General features: G+C 39.4%; 2 protein-coding genes and 1 long non-coding RNA gene across 9 annotated transcripts in view; 1 reads left to right on the top strand and 2 right to left on the bottom strand.

Moving 5' to 3' along the window:
• LOC106082765 (uncharacterized) overlaps window positions 1-22,461 on the top strand; it is a 95,193-nt gene that overhangs the window by 3,072 nt on the left and 69,660 nt on the right. The window contains exon 2 of the long non-coding RNA XR_001220541.2: window positions 11,484-11,758. This is a non-coding gene — a long non-coding RNA (uncharacterized LOC106082765). The remainder of the gene's footprint in view (window positions 1-11,483; window positions 11,759-22,461) is intronic.
• Window positions 1,031-11,533, bottom strand: LOC106082762 (galectin-4). 3 transcript variants are annotated; one of them, XM_013245493.2, is made up of 3 exons: window positions 11,423-11,533; window positions 2,193-2,305; window positions 1,031-2,112 (listed from the first exon to the last, which is right to left on the bottom strand). In XM_013245493.2, the coding sequence occupies exons 1-3, from the start codon at window positions 11,435-11,437 to the stop codon at window positions 1,185-1,187; spliced, it is 1,056 nt and encodes a 351-aa protein (XP_013100947.1). In that variant the 5' UTR covers window positions 11,438-11,533; the 3' UTR covers window positions 1,031-1,184. The 3 variants fall into 3 exon arrangements, with proteins under 3 accessions (XP_013100947.1, XP_013100946.1, XP_013100948.1); XM_013245492.2 differs by lacking the exon at window positions 11,423-11,533 and adding an exon at window positions 10,810-10,980; XM_013245494.2 differs by lacking the exon at window positions 11,423-11,533 and adding an exon at window positions 10,670-10,799.
• Window positions 15,296-22,461, bottom strand: part of LOC106082761 (galectin-4) — a 53,275-nt gene continuing 46,109 nt past the window's right edge. For all 5 annotated transcript variants that reach the window (XM_013245490.2, XM_013245488.2, XM_013245485.2 and 2 more), the window contains 3 exons: window positions 20,272-20,387; window positions 16,616-17,679; window positions 15,296-16,540 (listed from right to left, as the gene is read on the bottom strand). In XM_013245490.2, coding sequence (XP_013100944.1) covers window positions 16,674-17,679; window positions 20,272-20,387 — 1,122 coding nt within the window. In that variant the 3' untranslated portion in view covers window positions 15,296-16,540; window positions 16,616-16,673. The remainder of the gene's footprint in view (window positions 16,541-16,615; window positions 17,680-20,271; window positions 20,388-22,461) is intronic.

The raw sequence follows: 22,461 nt of genomic DNA, 5'->3' as shown, positions 1-22,461 counted from the left end.
GTAGCTATGTCCCGATTAATGGCCAAGCTTACAACCCCGACATAAGTGGGCTACTATCTGGCCATAATCGTCTGGTTCTAGGGGACTTTAATGCGCATCACACTTCATGACATTCTCCCCTAGGTAACGACCAGCGTGGCATAGTTTTGGCAGAGCAGATTGAAGGTTTCACCTTTTGTCCGATGAATGAGGATGCCCCCACTAGGATTACAAGGAGGTGCAGCAGCTCGCCAGACATTTCCATTGCATCCCCTGATCTCCTCAGTGAAGTATCCTGGCAAGCCGTCATCTCTTTGGGGTCAAACCACCTCCCCATAATTCTCACCATCGACCGATCACCCGCCGGACGTTTATTAATCAGAAGAAGGCCAATTGGGCTGGCTTCAGAGAGTATACCAATCGCCGCTTCAGTGAACTGCCTCGGATGTGCTAGTGGCCGAGGGGAAATTCCGAGAAATCATTAACGCAGCAGCCGCTCGCTTTATACCAGCCGGTCGAATACCCCAAGTGCGGCCCACTTTTCCGCCGTAGCGTGATGGGATTCGTTGTATGGACCCCACTAACCCCAGAATCAGCGAGCTGAATCTGGAAATAATGTGTGCGGTGATGGTATGCAAAGCTGTTGCTGTGCTATGCAGTCTTCGAAATCCATGTTGATGGTCGGCGAATGGAAATTCTCCTACGAGGCTCGGGAGGGGTAATGCCTCAAGCGTCTTTGCTACTGGTGAGAGAAGGGAGATCGGTCTGTACGACTCCCCCAAACTCGGGTTCTTTCCAGGCTTTAGTAGCGGGATGAGTCTGCCCATTTTCCAGACACTATAAGAGTGTTCAAAGACAAATTGAAGGTAGTTGTAAGGTACTCAGCTCCAGGTGAATCCAGATTCTTCAATATCAATGTGGAGATTCCGTCGGGGCCCAACGCTTTAGATGATTTGGCGCCACGGATGACATTCGTAACTTCGCTCACGGCAAATTGTGATGGCTGTTCATCGGCTCGGAGACCAAGAATACAGTGAATGGCTGTTATTAATTTGGTTCAACAATTCGAAGCTAATTTTATTTGATAAAATTTAACAATTATTTTAAAATTAAGCTATAAATACAGATTTAGAATTCTTATATTTTTACTACATAATTGCGTTCTATCACAACTTATTGTCTAGCGTTCGCACAAACACCAGTTTTTAATCACCCTCTTCAATTTCAACATTAAACAATTTCATATCGCCACCCACAAATAGTGTGTCGATATATTTAGGATTGACTTTATAGGGATAACTTGTAAGCGGTTTGTTATTCAAATATATCTCAAAAGAAAGCTTTCCTCGGACTATGACCAAATGGAACTCAGCACCGGGCCTCAGTCCTGTGGACATTTCCGATTTATTTTCTCCCGACCAGCGGTCATTGACAAATGAGTTACGAGCTACTATGGGCTCTGCAGGTTCCCCATCGGGACGTGTATAGAAATGGAATTCCAGCAAGAGAGCCACTGTTGGTTGAGGCCAAATCTGTTGCCCAAGCTGCAGACTTAGCTTAAAGGATTGTGCTTTAGGGCTAACACTTCCCAGAATACCCATGCGATAGCCTAAAGCAAAGAATCCTTGAGGAAATGAGGCATAATAAGGCAAAGGTAGAAAACGTTCATTTCCTAATTCATCTTCTTCGTCCTGTAGCTGCTCATCGCTTAGGTAATCATAGTCAGCAGGATCATAGATACCCGTCTCTGCATGACGATTGCTTATTTGTACAAAATGCTTGGATCTGGCCGTACGTCTAGGATAGTCCGTAACGATTCGTCTATCCACATGTAGATCCTGGACATCGCCGCGGATTTCAATGGCACGTATACTGCTATAGGGTAGACGGTGTTGATATTTGGCAACATGGAAGCCATCTAAAGCTATTAGAATTTCATCAAGTGTAAAGAGGATTTGTAGCAGGAATCTGGTGTTTGGCTCTAAAGCTATGGGAATGGCGGCTGTGGTCTCCTCCGTGCCCCAATAACATTTAATTCGTGTATTGCGACCAATATAGTTGTGTGTCAATGAGGTTGATACCCGTAGAGCAATATCCTTAGTTGCATTATCCAAACAAAAGTCAACAAGGAAGCTAAAAAGCAATGAGAGGAGCAATACTTTAGTCAAGGAAATGTGTTCGAAGGACATGTGCAGTAAACGAAATAAGCTTACCTTTTGCCATTTGCAAGTGTTCGGCCGCGTATGAAAAATGTTAGTCCCTCTTCTATCATCTCGATTTGGTTTCCATAAAGCAGATCAGCTGAGATATCTTCATTTGTTGAATCCTTAAATGACAAAAGTGTATAATCCATTAGTAAGAATTTTGTCCCTGTTCCTTAATGGGAATGTTCATGAGCAAATTTGTGTTATTCATTTGAGTTTTAAAATCCATTTTGGGCACATAAAGAGTGTTTAAATTTAAAGGGCCAATGTTGAATGAGAACTACATCTAAACGTCATGTTTCTCAATTCTAGGCTAACGCAGTTTGAACCATCGACAGATACACAATCGAGCAACGCATTAGGTTAGGTTTAAGCGGCGGTCATCAGACTCTCTAAGACATTTTCGTCCATTGTGATACCATAGGAACAGAAGAAACAAGTTATGGTCCGATATGGACCATAATGGAATGAATGGTGGAGACCATAGTCGAAGTCATTGTGTAGAATTTTAGCTAAATCGAATAAGAATTGTGTCCTTTAGGGGCTCAAAAAGAAAAATAGGGAGAACGTTTTAAAGGGGAGCTGTATTGGGCTATAGACCGATTCACACCATCATGGGAGAAACCGTTGTATAAAATTTCACCCAAATCATATAATAATTGCGCCCTATAGAGGCTCAAGAATTCAAGATTGAAAATCGGTTTATACGGCAGCTATATCAGTTTATGGACCGATTTTAACCATACTTAACACAGTTATTGGAAGTTATAACAAAACACCTCATGCAAAATTTCAGCCAAATCGGATAAGAATTGCGTCCTCTAGAGGCTCAAGAAGTGAAGACGCCAGATCAGTTTATATGGCAGCTATATCAGGTTATGGACCGATTTCAACCATACTTAGCAAAATATCAGCCAGATCGGATAAAAATTGCCACCTGAAGTGGTTCAAGAAGTCAAGATCCAAGATCAGTGTATATGGCAGATATATCAAAACATGGACCGATATGGCCCAATTACAATCCCAACTGATCTACACCTTTAAGAAGTATTTGTGCAAAATTTCAAGTGGCTGGCTTCACACCTTCGAAAGTTAGCGTGCTTTCGACAGACAGACGGACGAACGGACGGACATGGCTAGATCGGCATAAAATGTCATGACGATGAAGAAAATACATACTTTATGGGATCTGAGACGAATATTTTGAGGAGTTACAAACAAAATGAAGAAATGAGTATACCCCCATCCTATGGTGGAGGGTATAAAAATATGCCTTCTACAATAGTTCCTACCGTTGAACCATACAAATCGCTTTAAAAAGTCCAACAACTTGCTAATGTTCACATCCGCTAAATCAAACAGGTTCCCAAAAAAATGAGAAGCTAAAGTGGATCTCCTTCTGACTGTCAGTGCGGGAAACACACACAGAAGGTGTTTTTTGGTCTCTTCTTCCTCGACGTCCTCAAAGCTTCGGTAAAAGTCGTCATGACGGACACAATCTTCATGCCAGGTCACTGTCTAATCGGAAACATGCTGACAGAAGGTTGCCAGTAACGACTTTTGTCGAAGCTGTAAGGACTTCGAGGATGTAGAGACTATAGACTGAGACTGACTGAGACGTCTGTTCTAGCCAGTGACAGCAAAGCGGTAGACCCCTTCAAGTCTAGATTAGTGCACATAGTTTTTGAATGCTCACAGCCTTCTCTTTGTGACCATCTATCATTCGTTGTCCTTCGAGCCTGGTCCTGAAAACTTAGCTTACATGTCGCTAGAGGCAAGGCGTCCCTGAAACACTTGGCCATGAAACAGATAAAGATTTGAGCCCCCTTTTTGTCATAATCTACAAGTATGTCCAATTTGAGGGATATGCAGTCTTAAAAAAATATCATCACTGTGCTCTACTCTCAAATTTCTTTTATTTGAGCCTCAATTGCCATTGGTTTAGGGGGAGTTTATGGGGCGAGGCGACCCCCAAACATTTGGCTTACAAAATTGGATATCAAATTCGTTTTCTACTATCAAATACCTATTATTTATCACCATAGGCATTCATGACCGGTTTGAAGGGAGTTTAGAGACGGACCCTGAATTAATATCAGCATCGTGCTAGATCACGATTTTGTTTGAGCCCCATAATGTCAACCATTTTGAAAGTGGCATTCAAGATATTCAGGGCTACTGCTCTCGTTCAGATTCACACTTATTAATTTTTTTTTATTGGTTATCTACATTCAAAATCATATTTCAAAGCGACCGCTTGGGATACCATATTCTTAAAGATCTACAGGTCTTCCTGTGTTCATCCCAATTTGAGAGTAAACATTGTACTCTACTACCAAAGGCCTTTAATTTCTGTCCAATTCTATCCTGATCGGGCTTCATATATTATTTTTAATTCCTTTTTTTGGGTAGGATAGGGGGAGGGGAATTGCCCTCTGGTATATTTGAGTCTTTTATTTTGCGATCTACTTGACCTGCGGAACGGTAGGAAGCAACCCAGATACTTAAATCCTTATACCAACATTAGATTTGAAACCTTTCTTTTAATTGAGATATTATGCTGATCGAACTTCACGTCCTATTGAAGGGTATTCGGTGGGTGGGCTAGTTCCAGACCTTCCATTCGATACCCATTTAGTGACGTTGGACATTTACGCCGTTTTTGGTTTTTTTTTTTTTGGTGTTGGGGAGGCCCCATAGACACCTTGGAACTAATTCTTATAACAGATTTGTATTCAGCTTTCAAATATCTTTCGTTTGATAGCCATATTGTCCCAATCGGTAAATATGTCCTGTTGAGGGGTTTTTGGGGGGTGTTTTTATATCAGCATTGAACCTACACCAAAAAATAAATTTTTGTGTCACATTTGTATTCTGCTTTTAAATACCTTTCATTTGATACCCATATTGCCCAATGCGGTTGAAGTATCCGGTTGGGTGGTGTTTTTGGGGGTGGTGGACCCCCCTACACTTAGGGTTACATTTTAATGCCAAGTTCGTACTCTACTCTTAAATACCTTTCATTTGATACCCATGTTGCCCAAATCGGTGAAAGTGTCCTCTTGTGGATTTTTTTGAGGGTAGGGGACACAAACACCACCTCCCCCCCCCCCCTCCCGCCCCTCCCTCGAGAATGAAGAGTGAATTTTGTATACCAAATTTGTACTCTACACTTAAATACCTTCAATTTCATACCCATATTGTCCCATTCAGTGCACATGTCCGTTCGGGTGGGTTTCGGGATGGGGCGTCCCCCCAAGGTTATTTGACCTCAAAATTGTATACCAATTTTTTGATTTTGGGATACCATAAGGTTAAATCGGTTCACCCGTCTCCGAGATGTGGCGTTTTTGAAAATTGGGCTAAGGGGAAGGGCCGGCCTCCCCTTCGGATATCAAAAAATTTATCCTATTTTCACCGTGGGCTTAAACTCTACCATCTGTGGAAATTTCACGAAAATCGTTTCAGCCGTTCAATTTAAATTTTTTCATTTTTATATAATAGGAGATGATTGGGAGAAAATGTATTTCCCCTGATCAGTTAATAAAGATGGAAACCATATTCTTTTTAACTAATCGATTTCTTTTTAATGTTTTTGCACATTTTTAAAATCAGTCGAAATGGACTCAAAAGTAGTCAATTAAATTTTAAATTGCTGCTGGAATGTGCTGTTCAACGCTACTTAAGCACTGCCGCTGTTGTTTATACAGAAACTGACATCATGGGCCACATATTCAAACCTACACATCTAGCCAAACCCACCATCATATTAATTGTTGATCTGTCTGTTTTAACACAATTATAAATTAAAATATTAGCGCTGAGACTTGGAACAGATGTTCGTTTTTAAAATTTTACAGAAGTTATGTTGAAATATGGTCTACGTCGAAGTATATTTTCTATGTTCAAGATAATCTTGAAACTTAAATCAATCGAGCGGTACCAGTGCAACTGTCGAAATTATGGCAGCGCCAACCAATTGAATCAATATTTTAGCCTTATAAGTATTAATGCCTTAAGGTGGGTCGATTTATGCGGATCTAAACTCAAAACCGAGCTAACGGTTTTAACGACAAAATCGAAAAATTGAATAATGTGTATGGATCCAACGGATTCGTCAAAAGCCGGAAATTCGGTTTTAGTTTAAGACCTATGAATTCTTCGGTAAAATTTCTTAGAAATCTTCGTTAATAAGTATTTTCAAGTGGTTCCACCCCAATGTGCATACCCGCTGGGGCACATCCCGCACCAATCTAAGCATATAAGTAAAGGTACGGTTATAGTATGCCATAAAGGGGCGGTAAAATTGGGAAAAAATTATTTTTTTTTTTTTTAATTTTTGTTTGAAGAAATTTTTGGAAGAAGAAATTCATTTAGACTACTCTTTTCAAGATTACAGGTTCTTTGTCTCCCATTCCCTGTACCCTTGAGTAGTTTAAATCCCGGAATTTCTAGCCCACGAACCATTCCTCCACACACCCATGGTTCCTGGATAAGAACCTCGACAAGTCCCCCTGCCATCAGGAGGATCTTTAGTGCCCCCGAAGCGGCCTTACAATGGTGGAGATTTATTTGCAGAAACCAGACCATAGTCAGGATTCACACTGTTGCGTTAGCATTGTCTTCTGATTCCGTCAGGAGACAATTCTCACAAAATTCATTGGCAGTTGAGAAAGCAGTCAAACCACTCTTCCTCGGGACTCTGGGCACTTGCGGTGTAGACGATTTCTCCTTAAATGCTTTACTAGCCGCTGCTGTCGAAGTACATTTTGGGTTCCGTCCTTCCCCACTGGCACACACCTTGAGCCCAGTCCAACCGGATGACCCACCCACACAGGGCTTGTCGGGTCCCGTCTCGATTAAAACAGGGGGATTTTCAGTCTCCTGCAATCCGCCAGACTTTAGCGATGTGGTCGATAGTTCCTCAGGCAAGTGTTCACCAACAACTGCTGAGTCTTCTCCTGAGTTTAGAACGAATACTGCATGTCTCCGGTCACCATCAGCCCCATCCAATCTACCAATCCCAGCACGGGATTGCTGTGAGCACCACAAGGGCTGGAACGTTGAGGTCCGACCTGTGCGGTGTTCTTTGCTGTCACGAGAAGCTTAGCTGCGAGCTACCGGGCTCGTCCACCGGTTGCAGATAGTGGAATGCTCAATACGGAGTAGCTGCAAAGGCAGTCGCGGACAATCAGCGGCATCGAGCGGTGAGTCTCAGTGAGAGGCCGGACGGTACCGGCTCTTGCCCAAATACTGAGTGCCTATGATGCTCGATATGACAAGACGAGTTATTGACGCCTTTAAATAACCAATGACCACTCTGTTCCCGCGGCTATCGGTGCTTTGGACCGGAACGAAATTGCTCACCTACAGGAGCTTATCGAGGATCGTCACCTCCACATGAAAATGTGTCTACAACAACAACAACCAATTTTCCAGTCGGTGGTTTAAAGATTGGTATTACATTCCTTTAGCCTTCCAAGTATGGATTCAGGATCTGAGGGAATTCTTGGTATCCAAGCATGCGCCATTGTCCTAGAAGGAATATCTTGCTTCTTGACTAAATCTAGTACTGCACCTGGCCAGATTTCACGAAACAATTTAATTGAGCGTAGATTCCCGAAGGCAATTTGTCTGTATCGGCTCCGATACCAGCCGGCATCGTCACAAACTGGAGGAGGTCAAGGAAATTCCGCAAGAACATCGGAGTATATTGAAGACATTCCATTGATAGTCCACTCCAATTATTCCTAGGTATACAGCCCTGTTCTTCTCCGTTCTCGACGAATGCCATCACTAAACTGTCCCTAGCGACATTACCAACAGTTTTTAAACCCATCCTACTATTGTTCGCCCTAGTTCTTTAAGGCGTGGGATGCCCTGGTGGCCGCAGCCTTTTGGCTAACTGCGGTGCAGTTTCCGAATCTACACCTGTAGTCTTTGGGGTAGCCTGTGCTTAGAGTCATTCGCACCAAGCCTCTCATTAAACGTGATAGCGATGCGCCTTCTATTATTCCAACCTCTTAAAAAGCGTGTTGGCTTGCCGTAGAAGGCAGATGGCCTGGCAAATTATAGGCATGCGAAGATAGAATACGTTCGGCCTTATCCTTATGACTCGAACCAGGTGCTTCGTCGAAAGCCCCTGATGATCAGTTGTCTGTCGGCTAGTGGAGCCTGAAGCTGCCGCTCCACCAGTCAAGGTTTCAGTATCAGACAACATGCTACGGCTTGACACTACCACCGCAACTGTTGTGTTCTTAGAGTCCATTCTAAGCCTACTCCCGGGCTCTAGATCTGCTGCTCCACTAGAAACAGACGCAGATCATCAACCGCCTAATAGATACCGCTATCGTAGCTATCCTTGAGTGACTTAAATTTTTCTTCTAAAAATAATGACCTATTATGAGTTGCAGAAAATTCTTGCGGAGCTAAAAAACAAAACGTCCGCTTCACTCAACGGTTCAAACAAGAATGGTTAGATTTAAAGGCTGCGAAATTTAATATTTAGAAAAAATGTAATCGAAAATTTTTCCTTCGAGAAAGGAATAATCAAAATTTTGTCTATAAGGAAAATTTTATTGATTGATGAATGTTATCATAATGGCCCCCACTGGACTCAGAGTGAACTCATGTTGATGGTGGGCTACCCATTCAACCAAAACCTAATCTGATTTTGTTAATTTTTTGAAAGGAGTCATGTTGTTGATAATACTGGTCAACACGACTTCTGTTTCCTTTAATGTTTTTACCCAGATTTTCTTTATTTTGAACACTAAAAAGTATTTAATAGTTGTTTGTCAATATGAATTTACAAAGATATTACATTTGACGAGCACCTTTGACACAGCACCAATTGGACATGGGTGCGTATGTTTATTTTTCGATATTGATGCCCTAATATGCAATACGTCATACGCCACCTTGTTTCCTCCTTTCTGTATAAAAAAAAAAACTAGACAAAAAACTATTTGCATTTTGTGCCACCCCAAATTTTTTCAAAATCGAAAATTGCCAAAATTCTTTTTACTGTGAAATTGGTAAAGATTCTTCAATTTTCGTTGTTGTTTTGAAAATTGTAGTAGCTATTGGGTGCAGGAACTGACCCATCGGCGGTGATATTTGGTCATAAAGTTAGAGCTGGATTTTTCACTGTTTGCCACCACAGTGCAAATATTTTTTGGAAGTTGTATTGATGGCTTCGAACGTTAGACAATGCAAACGGCTCTTGCTGCTGCTCCGTGTGCCCAGGTTTGCATAAACAACGAAAAATACCCAAAAATAGAGCTCCCTTTGAAAAATTCTAGCTCGGGTTAGGAAAGATGTATCGTAATGCTATTTGGATTGGCGTAAAGCCGACGACTGAAACCAGTTTTTGCCGTCATGTTTTGGGGGAAAATTGGCTTGTCGAAAGTCGCCAATTTTCTATATCCCAGAAATCAAACGAAAAAATTTCTCAAAATTTTTAGGAGTAAGATTTCTGGGAAATTTTGGGAAATTTTTGTCACCAAATCTTAGTTTTTCGAGACGCTGTTTAATCAAAATTTTAGTCCCATCCGTTTGCGCTGGGTAAAAAGTACGCATATCACAAAACCCCGTCTTATCGCGAGCTTACGACCCAAGACCCATATTCGTGCCAAATTTCATGACTCTAGCTTTAGCCGTTTGGGCTGGGCGTTAATCAGTCAGTCAGTCAGTCAGCCAATCAGTTAATCAAGTGTCTCTTTTATATATAAAGACAACATTTCATCAAAATCGAACAATGGCATCGAGGGTCAGGGTAATGGGTTAAAATGTTGTTGTTGTAAATATTTATCGAAATTTGTTATAGAAATAATTTTGGTGGGGGCTCGGGCCCGAGGCAGCTCCCATATATATGTTCGTCCGATTTGGACTTGTATTGCAATAATTTGGTCATTTGTAAACTGATCTTCACAACATTTGGCCCGAAGGTTTGTATTATAACTCTTCTGATGACTGATGAATTTCATAGAAATTGTGCAGTTTTAGATATAACTCCCATATATATGCATCTCCCGATTTTTACTTTTAAGGTCTTTGCTAACGCACTTATCAATCGATCTTCGCAAAAATTTGCACAATGATTTACTCTATGGCTCCTACAATATGTACCGATTTTGATCGAAATTCGATATATCTAATTTAAGAAAATTTTAAATTCGACAACTTAGCCTGCATATCCCATGCGGTGTAGGGTATCAAGAGATCGGCTTTGACCGACTTTAGCCGTTCTTTACTTGTTATGTTTTATATTTCTATCGACTTCAATATTCGTTTCTTCGCCAAACCCACCCGATCGAGGTGGCTACCTCGCATTGCATAGGAAATGAGAATTTAGAATTTTAAATCATTTTTTATGTTTATCTGTGGAGAGTTTCACTTTCTAATTGAATGATTTTTTCTCAGTTTTAATTTATTTCCAAATAAAAGAATTGCCATAATTCAAAGCAACTTTTAATAAAAAATACCCGTTTCAAAAATCCAAACCACCACTTCACAGTGCTATGTAATATTTGTTTTTTCTTTTATCGCATGCCAAATTTTAATACAAAGCCACACACAACACTAAACTAATCTTCGCTTATGTCAATATTTTATAACACTTTACTAATTGCTTCTTTTTGCTTGATAAAAACTCGTATGTGTTGTCATTTTTAATTTTGCTGTACAACCACATAAAGTGTATTGTTTCATCTTAGCGACGACAACAAACAGTTTGCATCTATGTTGGTGTTTTAAAGATGAATTTACGAAATTTTTTTCCGTAAATAAACATTTGTTAGGCAAGCGTTGTGTTGTACTCGTAAAATAAGCAGCTAAATTATCTCACTCACTACCAGTGAAATACACAAATTCACCTGTTACAACGGTCTGAAGGTGGCGCAACGTTATCTCACTTTACATTAGACTTACACACAGGCACACACAAACACATAGATTAAGATGCGTACACGCAAGTACCCCCCTTGCCTATTTGACAACAAGACTCCCACTTGTTTGTAAATATGTTTCAATGACCTTGAGGTAGCACGAATATAAATGAAATCGATTTTTTTCTCTCTTCTCTCGCTCTCTCGTGTTTAGATTAAATTGAAATATTCTAATTAAAGAAATAACGTCATATTTAGTAATTGTAGTAATAAACACAATATCAAATAATTTAACATGGTTGGATAATGGATAACTTGAACGAATTTTATCACTTATTATTGCTCACTCACTTCTATCACTTCCATGTTTATATTATATATATGTACAAGTATTTTTTTGTTTTACTTGCAGGTCTTCAAATGTTTATGTTTTTACTTGAACTGTTATTCTCTGGTCGATATGACAGGAAACTTAGCAAAAGAGTGTTGCCACTCTGACAGCTTTGTCATGGAGGGAATATAAGCTTGCCACCTTGTGCTTATCATCTGTTTTAGTAAGCAACGCAAATGACCGTTATATTCAATATTTTGAATATGGTGATGGTAATGAAAAGGAAAAATCTGTCAGATAAATCTGGAGAAAAGGATGACGATATAAAAGCATGATTGAGACCAAACAGCAAAAGGGTAAGTTAAAAATTTTAAAACTTAACAACTGTGCCTTTCATTGAATAACTCTGCATTTAAATACAGAATAGTAGTCGAGATTACTGGTGTACAAATCGAAGAAAGATATCTATTTATATATATATTGGGTTGCCCAAAAACTAATTGCGGATTTAAAAAAAAAAGTAAATGCATTTTTAATAAAACTTAGAATGAACTTTGATCAAATATACTTTTTTTTACACTTTTTTTCTAAAGCAAGCTAAAAGTAACAGCTGATAACTGACAGAAGAAAGAATGCAATTACAGAGTCACAAGCTGTGAAAAAATTTGTCAACGCCGACTATATTAAAAATCTGCAATTACTTTTTGGGCAACCCAATATATAAAAGAGTAGGGTGACTGACGGGTTGCGGACTGACCATGATAATAACCCAGCTCAAACGGCTAAAGCTAGGATCATGAACTTGTACACGAATGCTGGTCTTGGGTCATAAGCACAGAATAAGGCTGGATTTGGTCATATTCGTACGTAACGGTACTAGGTTAGGTTAGCTAAGAGTGGCAGTCCTTTACAGACCCACTTAGACAATTTTAAGACCATTGTGAAACCACAGTAGCGACAGACCAAGGCTTCTGGCGAGAATCCAACCCACGACCCCTGCACTGGCAATCCAAGCACGCTACCAACTCGGCTACCGGGGCGCCAACGTTTAGATACTAAACAGTACCAAAAAGTACGAAATGATACTTATAAGTCCAGCGCAAACGGAAAAGGCTACTATTATGTTCTTGAGCTCAAATTAAAGAGCGTCTCGAAAAAATAAGGCTTGTAAAATCGTAAGTGGTAGAAATAGTACGTTTGTACCGCAATTGGTACTATTTGGTATTTTCGTTGTAAATTGAAGTAGAGTTCTTAATTTTGAAACTTAGGTATACTATGGCAACCTCAATTTGATTGTTATAATAGTTTTTGGACATATGTACCAAGAGAAAGTACCAGTAAAGAAAGTAAAAGTACCAAAATGGTACGAAATGGATGAATTTTGTAGAGGGCGGATGGATAGAGGTAGAATTTTGAAATTTGGCTTAAAAGGCATCCTGTGCAAAAGGATGAGTGTGAAAGAAAAAAATGTAAAATTAGTACTGGTAACGGTAGAAAATGTGCCTTTAGTACCGCAATCGGTACCAGATCGAGCTAAAAATCTGAAATTTAGGATATATGTACAACTATGACAAATATGATGGGTGATTAAATGATCTATTAAAAATTCGTACATTTTGGTACCAAAATGGGTACCATATAGGAGGAGGTCATATATATACCATATACCAGGAGGTCCCTTATCATTGAGTTTATAGTTTGTATCGGACAGCATTCAGTGATATGTGAGAAGTTTGCCCCAATTCCTAAATCGAATGTTCATTTGCTGTTACAGCTACTCCGTATTGAACACTGTCCACAATCTATGGACGCGCCCGGTAGTATTAAACTGAACTGCATACGCTCGGTTACTGTTTACCGCTTCAACAATCGTATCCTCATGAACTTTGTTCAAAACTTCCTGAAGGGTTGTTGTACCTCTAGCTGTAGACAAAAAAGATATGATCCGATGGGTCTAGGAGTTCTATGCACTCATTTTAATGGAGTCTATGTACTCCTTTTTATTCTGCAAACATGCTACCTGCAAATGCCTGGATAACCTTTTTTCTTTGTCACAATTGAAGAACTATGTGCGGACCCGTTACGTCCGTCATATGTGTTATGAATTTCCGCTGTCTATAAAGTGTACATTATGGCTGAAGATTCGGTGATGGATATCTAAAGGGTGGTTTTTTAAAAGCTATAGGAAGGTTTTTCAAAAAAACAAAAACAAACACAATTCAGAAAAATACATGAAATCTGTATTTGTATCGATAGTACGGTCCATATAATTTAATGTTTATTGATTTGTTGACCGTAACTGTGCCTCAAATGGTTCATTCGCTTAGTTCAATTTTGTCATATTCTTTCAAACATTTCGGCCGGTATCTCACGAATAAATGCTTCAGTGTCATCTTCCAATGTGTCAATTGAAGCGGGCTTGTCTGTAAAGACATGATCTTTAACAAAGCCCCACAAAAATTGTCTAAAGGCGTAAAATAGCACGATCTAGGTGGCCAATTGACCGGTTCCGAACGTATAATAAAATGTTCACCGAACTCGCCACTCAATAAGTCCATTGTTACGCGTGCTGTGTGGCACCGTCTTGTTGTTTGGGCAAAAAAAATTTGGACATCATCTCACTATTGCGCTCACTGTTCGCAGTTACGTTACGATTCGCATCATCTTTGAAGAAGTACGGTCCAATGATGCCACCAGCCTATAAACCGCACCAAACTGACTTTTTCTGGATGCATTGGTAGCTCTTGAAATGCTTCTGGCTGATCTTCACTCGTTTGTAAGTCGATTCATGGTTTACTTATAGACCAAACTGAAGATGTTTCACAGTGAAACAAAACACGAAACGTGCGTGAGCTGTTTAAACCAGTGTTGCCAAAATGATAATAGCTAAAAAATCACCCTTTACAAATTTCTTGAAGAGAAATAAGCGACATAATCGACAAAGTAAAGGTTGAACGTATCGCAGATGTCAACAACTTAGAGAACTGAAGTCATAAGGTGGGCAGAAAGATAAGCGGATACTTAAACTACCCTTTCGCTTTGGGAAGGATACTAAAACTACCCTTTCCCTTGAGGAGGGGTACTAAAACTAAAATTTTCCTTAGGGATGGGTACCAAAGCTACTTTTTCGCTTGGGGAAGGATACTAAAACTTTCCTCTGTCTTAGAAAACTACCCTTCTTCTTAGCGAAGGGGTACCAAAACTATCCTTTTCTTTAGCGAAGGTTACTAAAACTAACATTTCCCTTAGGGCAGGATACTTAAACTATTCTTTCCTATAGGGAAGGGTACTGAAATTTCCCTTTCCCTAAGGGAAGGGTAGTAAAACTACCCTTTCACTTTGGGAAGGGCACTTAAACTACATTTTCCCTTAGGTAAGGGTGTTAAAGCTACCATGTCCCTTAGGGATGGGTGCTAAAGCTATCCTGTCCCTTAGGAAAGGGTACCAAAACTAACTTTACACTTAGGGAAGGATACTAAAACTACCCTTTCCCTTGGGGAAGGATACTAAAACTAAAATTTTCCTTAGGTAAGGGTACGACAACACCCTTTCGCTTTGGGAAGGATACTAAAACTAGCCTTTCCCTTGGGGAAGGGTATTAAAACTAAAATTTTCCTTACGGATGGGAACCAAAACTACCTTTTCGCTTAGGGAAAGATACTAAAACTTCCCTCTGCCTCAGGGAATGGTACCAAAAGTACCCTTTCGTGGTGGATTGGGTAGGATACTAAAAATACCCTTTCTGTTTGAGAAGTGTACTTAAACTACCCTTTCGGTTTAGGTAGAGTATTGAAACTAATTTGCTGTTTTGTAAGGATACTTAAGTATCCACTCCCTTGGCATAAGGTACAAAAACTTCTGTTTGATAAGAAAAAAAAAACACCAGAACCATATTTACCTTTTCCATTTTCCATTGCATAAAAGATGTCTTTTTCTTTCCCTTTTTATCTTGGCTGACTTTTTTTATGCTTTTATTTTGCGATAAAAATTATGTATTTTACATTCATTAGAAAAAAATTGCACTTTTTCTTACAAAGATTTATGTCTGTTGTATGTGGTTTGGAAATATTATATTTATATATCATAGTTAATATTAATCAATTTTTTTGTTCTGTTCTTCAACTTGGGGGGTTCGGAACCCAACAAGATCTCAAACACTAGCCTATATATATATATAAATGGTAAATTTCACATAAATATATGAGAGCATAGGTTGTTTTTATTTTGTTTTTGTATTTTTGTTATAAATACCTGCATAGAAAAATGTAACATTGAAATACATTACGAGAAAAAAAACAAAACGTAAAGTAAACCTAAAGAGATGTTATTTGTGTAGAAAAACGCTGCTAATTATTGTTAAAAAAATCCTCAAGGGTTTCTTTGTGTTCTCATCAATACGCAACAAAATATGAGCAGTATATATGTTCTTTGGAATTAGTATAGAAGGTATAGAGGGGCTAGAGTATATAATAACTAGAGATAGATAGAAGGTATATATTAGAGTTAGTTTATGGTTCGTGGTAGTTTTAAAGAATGGTAATAAACAACATTTTCGATGAACACAGGAATAGCATTTTTTAAAAGAAATAATTTGGAATAAACAGAACCTTAAAGACATAGAAAATGAATTTAAACTCAAATTCTTTATGTGAAATATTTTCCAAATCAAATACATTTTTGAATTTTAATAGCAAAATTATTTCCTTAAAAAATGCTTCCCCTGTCGCTTTCCTTTTTTGCATTCACTTTCATTTTGTTTTTTTGTTACGACAAACATTTTGTAGGAGTAAATTTATTGTCTCTTCTCTTTCTTTTAAATTTTTGTTTTTTTTTTTGCTTTCGAAAATTGGAATTCTTTTAGATTTGATCTTTTTTTTTGTAAAAATTCTTTTAATTTTTTCCTGGGGTTAAGGTATTAATTTTTGATCCTGATTTTCCTTTTTAAGTTTGTAGAATATGCCAATCTTTTGGTTAAGGTTTTTTTTCAATTAACAATAAAATTTAAGCCTAAAAAACTAAATAACACAATGTTTGGTAAATTTTTGTTGCTGTCTCGAGGTCTCATCCAAAAAAAGTTCTTGGCCATTCACAATGCGTTTCGCGACTTCTGCAGACAACATAGAAAAGTTTTAAGCAAACTGAAAAAAGAAAAGAAGAAAATCTTTAAAACGCCTCTTAGCATAGATAAAAAATCCCAAAAAAGTTTTACTTACTGCATTTTAGCTCTTTCAAATACCTCCACAATATTCAATTAGGCCTATCATCCTCCCCTTAGACTTCTACCGATTTTGTATAAGGCTCCAACGCCACATCAAACAGCTTAATATCACCCTGTATGTAGATGGTGTCAATGGTACTGGGACTAACACGAAACTTATACTCAGTCAAGAGCTGATGGTTAACATATATCTGAAACGAATCATTGGCATGGACAATGCACAAACTGAAGGGTTTGCCTGGCAGAAACTTTGTCTCCAAATCGGATTTTTCCTCCTGACCCCAATTGCCATTGAGCCAAGAGTTGCGTATGACTGTGGCCCGGCCAATCGCTCCCGAAGTCTGTTTGGTGAAACGTGGATTTAAATGCAAGGCCACTACGGGATGTGGCCAACAACTGTGACCCGACTGCATGTTGATGTAAAATGATTGCGGCAATAGCCGCACACGACCCTCTACCTTGAGAGCACGACCCAATTGGAATGAGTTCAGTGGTATGGTACCATAGTAGGGTAGCTTAATTTCATCTACAGCTAAGATTTTAGGTTCATATTCGATGTCTCCATTGGCCGTCTTGACCACACGCCATTGTGTTACAATGCGATCCTCTGTCTTTTCTGTGGCCACCCTGTCGGTTTCATCTACAGCCACATCTGGCAGTGCTATGGACTCCCTCAAGGCACGACCCAAACGTACTTTTTGCGGCACAGACTCGGGTAAACGTTCTGGGTATTCCTGCACTTCTAAACGTTCAACGGCCACATCCTCAATTTCACCCTTGACCTCAAGGATCTGAACACTTTCGAAAGGCAGACGATGGTAGAATTTGCAAAAATGATAGCCATTCACTGAGATCATGTAGCATTCCTTGGTGAAGAGGATCTGAACGGAAAATGCAGCGCCACGTCTCAAGCTGAAGGGCAAAGCCGAGGCTACCTCTTCACGGCCCCAAGCATTGCGAACTTTGGTATTGCGGACAATGTAATTCTGAGGTAGACGTGGATTTATGTGAAGCGCTACATCGCGTGTAGTATTATCTATAATGAAGTTAATGGAAAATCTGAAAAGAAAGGAAAAACAGCATTACAAGAGAATACAAAAAAAAAACAAGTAAGAGCGTGCTGAGTTCGGCCAGGCCGAATCGTATATACCCTCCACCATGGATCGCTTTTGTCGAGTTCTTTGCGGTGTATCTCTTTTTAGGCAAACAAAGAATAATGAATGAACGAAGTCATTGTGTAATATTTCAGTCCATTCGGATAAGAATTGCGCCTTGAAGGGGCTCAAGAAGCAAAATCGAGAGATCGGTTTATATGGCAGATATATCAGGTTATGCAACGATTTGCGCCATACTTAGTACAATCATAACAAAACGCCTCAATCAAAATTTCAGCCAAATTGGATAAGACTTGCCCCCTCTAGGGGCTCAAAAAGTCAAGATCCAAGATCGGTTTATATGGCAGCTATACCAGGTTATGAAAAGATTTGAACCATACTTAGCACTAATGTTGGAAGTCATAGCGAAACACCTCATGCAAAATTTCAGCCAAATTGGATGAGACTTGCGCCCTCTAGCGGCTTGAGAAGTCAAGATCCCAAATCGGTTTTAAATGGCAGCTATACTAGGTTATTAACCGATTTGAACCATACTCAGCACAGTTGTTGGAAGTCATAGCAAAACACCTCATGCAAAATTTCTGCCAAAATGGATGAGACTTGCGCCCTCTAGACGCTCAAGAAGTCAAGATCCAAGATCGGTTTATATGGCAGCTATACCAGGTTATGAACTGATTTGAACCATAGTAAGCACAGTTGTTGGAAGTGATACCAAAATACCACGTGCAAAATCTCAGTCAAATCGGACGAAAATTGCGCCCTCTAGAGGCTCAAGCAGTCAAGGCCCCAGATCGGATTATAGACAGTTATTCAAAACATGAACAGATTTGCCCCATTTACAATCCCAACCTACCTACTTTCACGAATAAAAAGTATTTGTGCAAAATTTCAAGCGGCTAGCTTTACTCCTTCAAAAGTTGGCGTGCTTTCGACAGACAGACGGACGGACATGGCTAGATCGTCTTAAAATGTCAGTCTACGAAACTTCTATTACTAGGGATACGTAGTTCCAATCGCTTCTATCAAGAATAGTGGTGAAATACTTTTTATCAAAAAGCTGCTCAGGTAGGGTGTAGTCCACACTGTCTGGAACATCGGACATTGTATCTAGGATAACATAGTGTCCGTAGCCGCCACATGACCAAAGAGAAAAGTCTTTTAGCCTCACGGCAGTGGTAGCAGCAGTTTGACTAGCCAAAATGTCCAGAGGCATTAGTTTTAGCATTAAATTCAGTGCATCAGATGGTGTCCTCAGTGCGGCTGTGATGCACAAACAAGCCATCCTTTGGATCTGGTTAATTATTGAACAGTAGGTGGATTTTTGAAGCGCCGTCCACCATACTACAACACCATATAGCATTATAGGTTTGACAAACGCAGTATATATCCAGTTCATGACGCGCGGTCTAAACCCGCAACTTTTACCAATGGGTCTCTTGCAGGTGTATAGGGCAAGAGTTGCATTTCTTGCTCTTTCCAAAATGTCAGATTTGAAGTTCAATTTCCTGTCCAGCAAAACACCGAGTATATACCCAGTTCATGACGCGCGGTCTGAACCCCCAACTTTTACCAATGGGTCTGTTGCAGGTGTAAAGGGCAAGAGTTGCATTTCTTGCTCTTTCCAAATTGTGAGATTTGAAGTTCAATTTCCTGTCCAGCATAACTCCGAAGTATTTTGCGCTTTCTGTAAATGGAACGTTCTATCCTCCCAAGGAGACAGGTGCCACAACAGGTAACTTTTATATCCCACTGAAAGTAACAACATCTGTCTTGCACGGATTTACGCCTAGACTACTTTCGGTAGCGCACTTCACTGTTGTGCTTCTTGAAATATATCTCGCATACCACTTTACACCTTTTTCTTCCAGAGACAATAATATATTGTTGTCGGAGTAAGGGGAATGAAAAAGCAGACGATTTGTCAGTGAAGGCCAAAGGACTGTTGTCAACAATCTTGGTTAACCCAAAGCCTTTCGGGTCGACGCAGTCCGAGTTAAGAGCGTGGGCTACGAATGCGCATGTAACACTGTGGAACAGCGAAACGGTGGGCAGGACGACGAAAATCCTATGGGGAGATCCGGATTGAGAGAAGACTACGCTATTACTAAAAGGAAGTAAAAAGAAGGTCAGTATAGCTTTCGGTATCATAACGGGGCACATAGGGCTACGACCTAACTTATGCCAAATCGATGCGGCAAGTGATAGCATGTGTTAGGCATGTGGGTAAAATGATGAGACGTTCGAGCATTTCCATGTCTTGTCCGGCTTTCGCGGCTAACAGACAGCGGCACTTAGATGGGGACACAATACCAGACAAAAACCATCTAAGGGGCGTGGTATGGAAAATAATTAAGGATTTTGTAATTCCCAACTTAGATTTTCTTTTTTGAGGTTACTTTTTATTATTTAGAGAGCACAACAAGCCGATTACTGGCTTAGGTGTATGTCTTAGTGGCATGGGGCAGATTAATATCTGCACCCTCTTTTCAACCTTACCTAACCTAACTGATTGTGTCCGACTTTTTCTTTCACTTACCTTTCACAATGCTTCTTTGTACGTCCTTTCACCGTAAAACTAATGCCCTCTCGTAATTCTCCCAATGATGTATTTTGATATACTGGTTCATCTTCGCCGTCTTGGTAGAGAATAGTCTGTAAAAGAATAGCATTAGGAATAAACATTAAAATCATCATATTAAGCATCAATTGCGAAATTTTTTATATCTATAATTTGTTGCTTTTTCCTCCGAGCCCAATGCAAAAAAAAAACATTTTTATAATTTTTTTGCGAAGTTTTATGTGTAATTCGAAATGCTTCAGACATATACCTCGTCTTGGTTGTTTATTTCCATATAAACTGTTATAAATGAACAGAGATTTAATGGTTGTAGTATAATAAACAATTTATAAAATATTTTTTATACGATTATTTTTTTTTGAAATATTTTCAAAATATAGAATATTAAACAAAATATAATAAGACAAGTAAAAAACGTGTTAAGTTCGGCCGTGCCAACTTAACACGTTTTTGGGATAGACACCACAATGTATAAATTAATCATATCATTTCATTATAACTCCCCTACCATAAACACAGTTATATCTAACAAGTAAGAGCGTACTAAGTTCGGCCGGGCCTAATCTTATATACCCTCCACCATGGATCACATTTGTCGAGTTCTATGGTATCTCTTTTAGGCAAACAAAGAATATTGAATAAGAACTGTTATGCTATCAAGTTATAGTCCGATTCGGACCATAAACGAATTGAATATTGAAGACCATAGTAGAAGTTATTGGGTAATATTTCAGTCCATTCGGATAAGAATTGCGCCTTATAGGGACTCAAGAAGCATAATCGGGAGATTGGTTTATATGGGTGCTGTATCAGGCTATAGATCGATTCAGACCATATTGCACACGTATGTTGGAGGTCATGGTAGAAGCCGTTGTACAAAATTTCAGCTATGTTGGATAATAATTGCGCTCTCTAGTGGGTCAAGAAGTCAAGATTCAAGATCGGTTTATATGGCAGCTATATCAGATTATGTACCGATTTAGACCATACTTCATACAGTTATTGGAAGTCATAACAAAACACTTTATGCCAAAACGGATGAAAATTGCGCCCTCTAGTGGCTTAAGAAGTCAAGATCCAAGATCGGTTTATATGGCAGCTATATCAAAACATGGACCGATATGGCCCATTTAAATTCCAACCGACCTACACTAACTAAAAGTATTTGTGCAAAATTTCAAGTGCCTAGCTTTAATCCTTCGAATGTTAGCGTGCTTTTGACAGACAGACGAACGGACGGACATAGCTAGATCGACTTGAAATATCATGACGATCAAGAATATATATACTTTATGGGGTCTTACACGAATATTTCGAGGAGTTAAAAACAGAATAACGAAATTACTATGCCCCCATCCTATGGTGGAGGGTATAAAAAGGGGCAGATCTGGATCTTATTTTTTCAGGTCCCGAGAACTCTTATACAAGTCACAGTTTCAGCGAAATCAGGTAACAAATCCTCTTTTTATGGGATTAAGGAATCGGTCTATATGGCAGCTATATATATAGTCTGATCTGAACCATATTTGGGTAGAATATCGGGAGGCTAACAACAACTTACTGGTTCACATTTCAGCGAAATCGGTTAAAAAAAAGTTTTTATGGGCTTCAGACCCTTTTTTGGCAGATCGGTCCATACGGCAGCTATATCTTAATATAGTCCGATATGAATTATATTTAGATCGGATGTCGGAGGGATTACAATAGCTCACTATTTCAAAGTTCAGCGAAATCAAGTAATAGAAAAAGCTTTTGTGGGCTTCAGGCCCTTTCTTGGCAGATCGGTCTATATGACAGCTGTATTTAAATATGGTTCAATCTGAACCATATTTGGGGCAGATTGCGGGAGGCTTTAACCAACTCTTTGATAAAAATTTGAGCGAAATCGGGTAATAAATAAAGCTTTTATGGGCTTCAGATCCTTAACCGGCAGATCGGTCCATATGACAGCTATATCTAAATATAGTCCGATCTGAACCATATTTGGATCGGATATCGAAAGCATTACAACAACTCACTATGTCAAAGATCAGCCAAATCGGATAAAAAATAAAGCTTTTATGGGCTTTAGACCCTTTATCGGCAGATCGGTCTATGTAGCAGCTATATCCAAATATAGTCTGATTTGGCCCGTTAAAGAAGGTAACC

Source organism: Stomoxys calcitrans, chromosome 3 (genome assembly GCF_963082655.1).
Source record: "Stomoxys calcitrans chromosome 3, idStoCalc2.1, whole genome shotgun sequence".
Lineage (NCBI taxonomy): Eukaryota > Metazoa > Arthropoda > Insecta > Diptera > Muscidae > Stomoxys > Stomoxys calcitrans.
The sequence above is the reverse complement of the archived record's forward strand: the minus strand, read 5'-3'. Positions and strand labels throughout refer to the sequence as shown.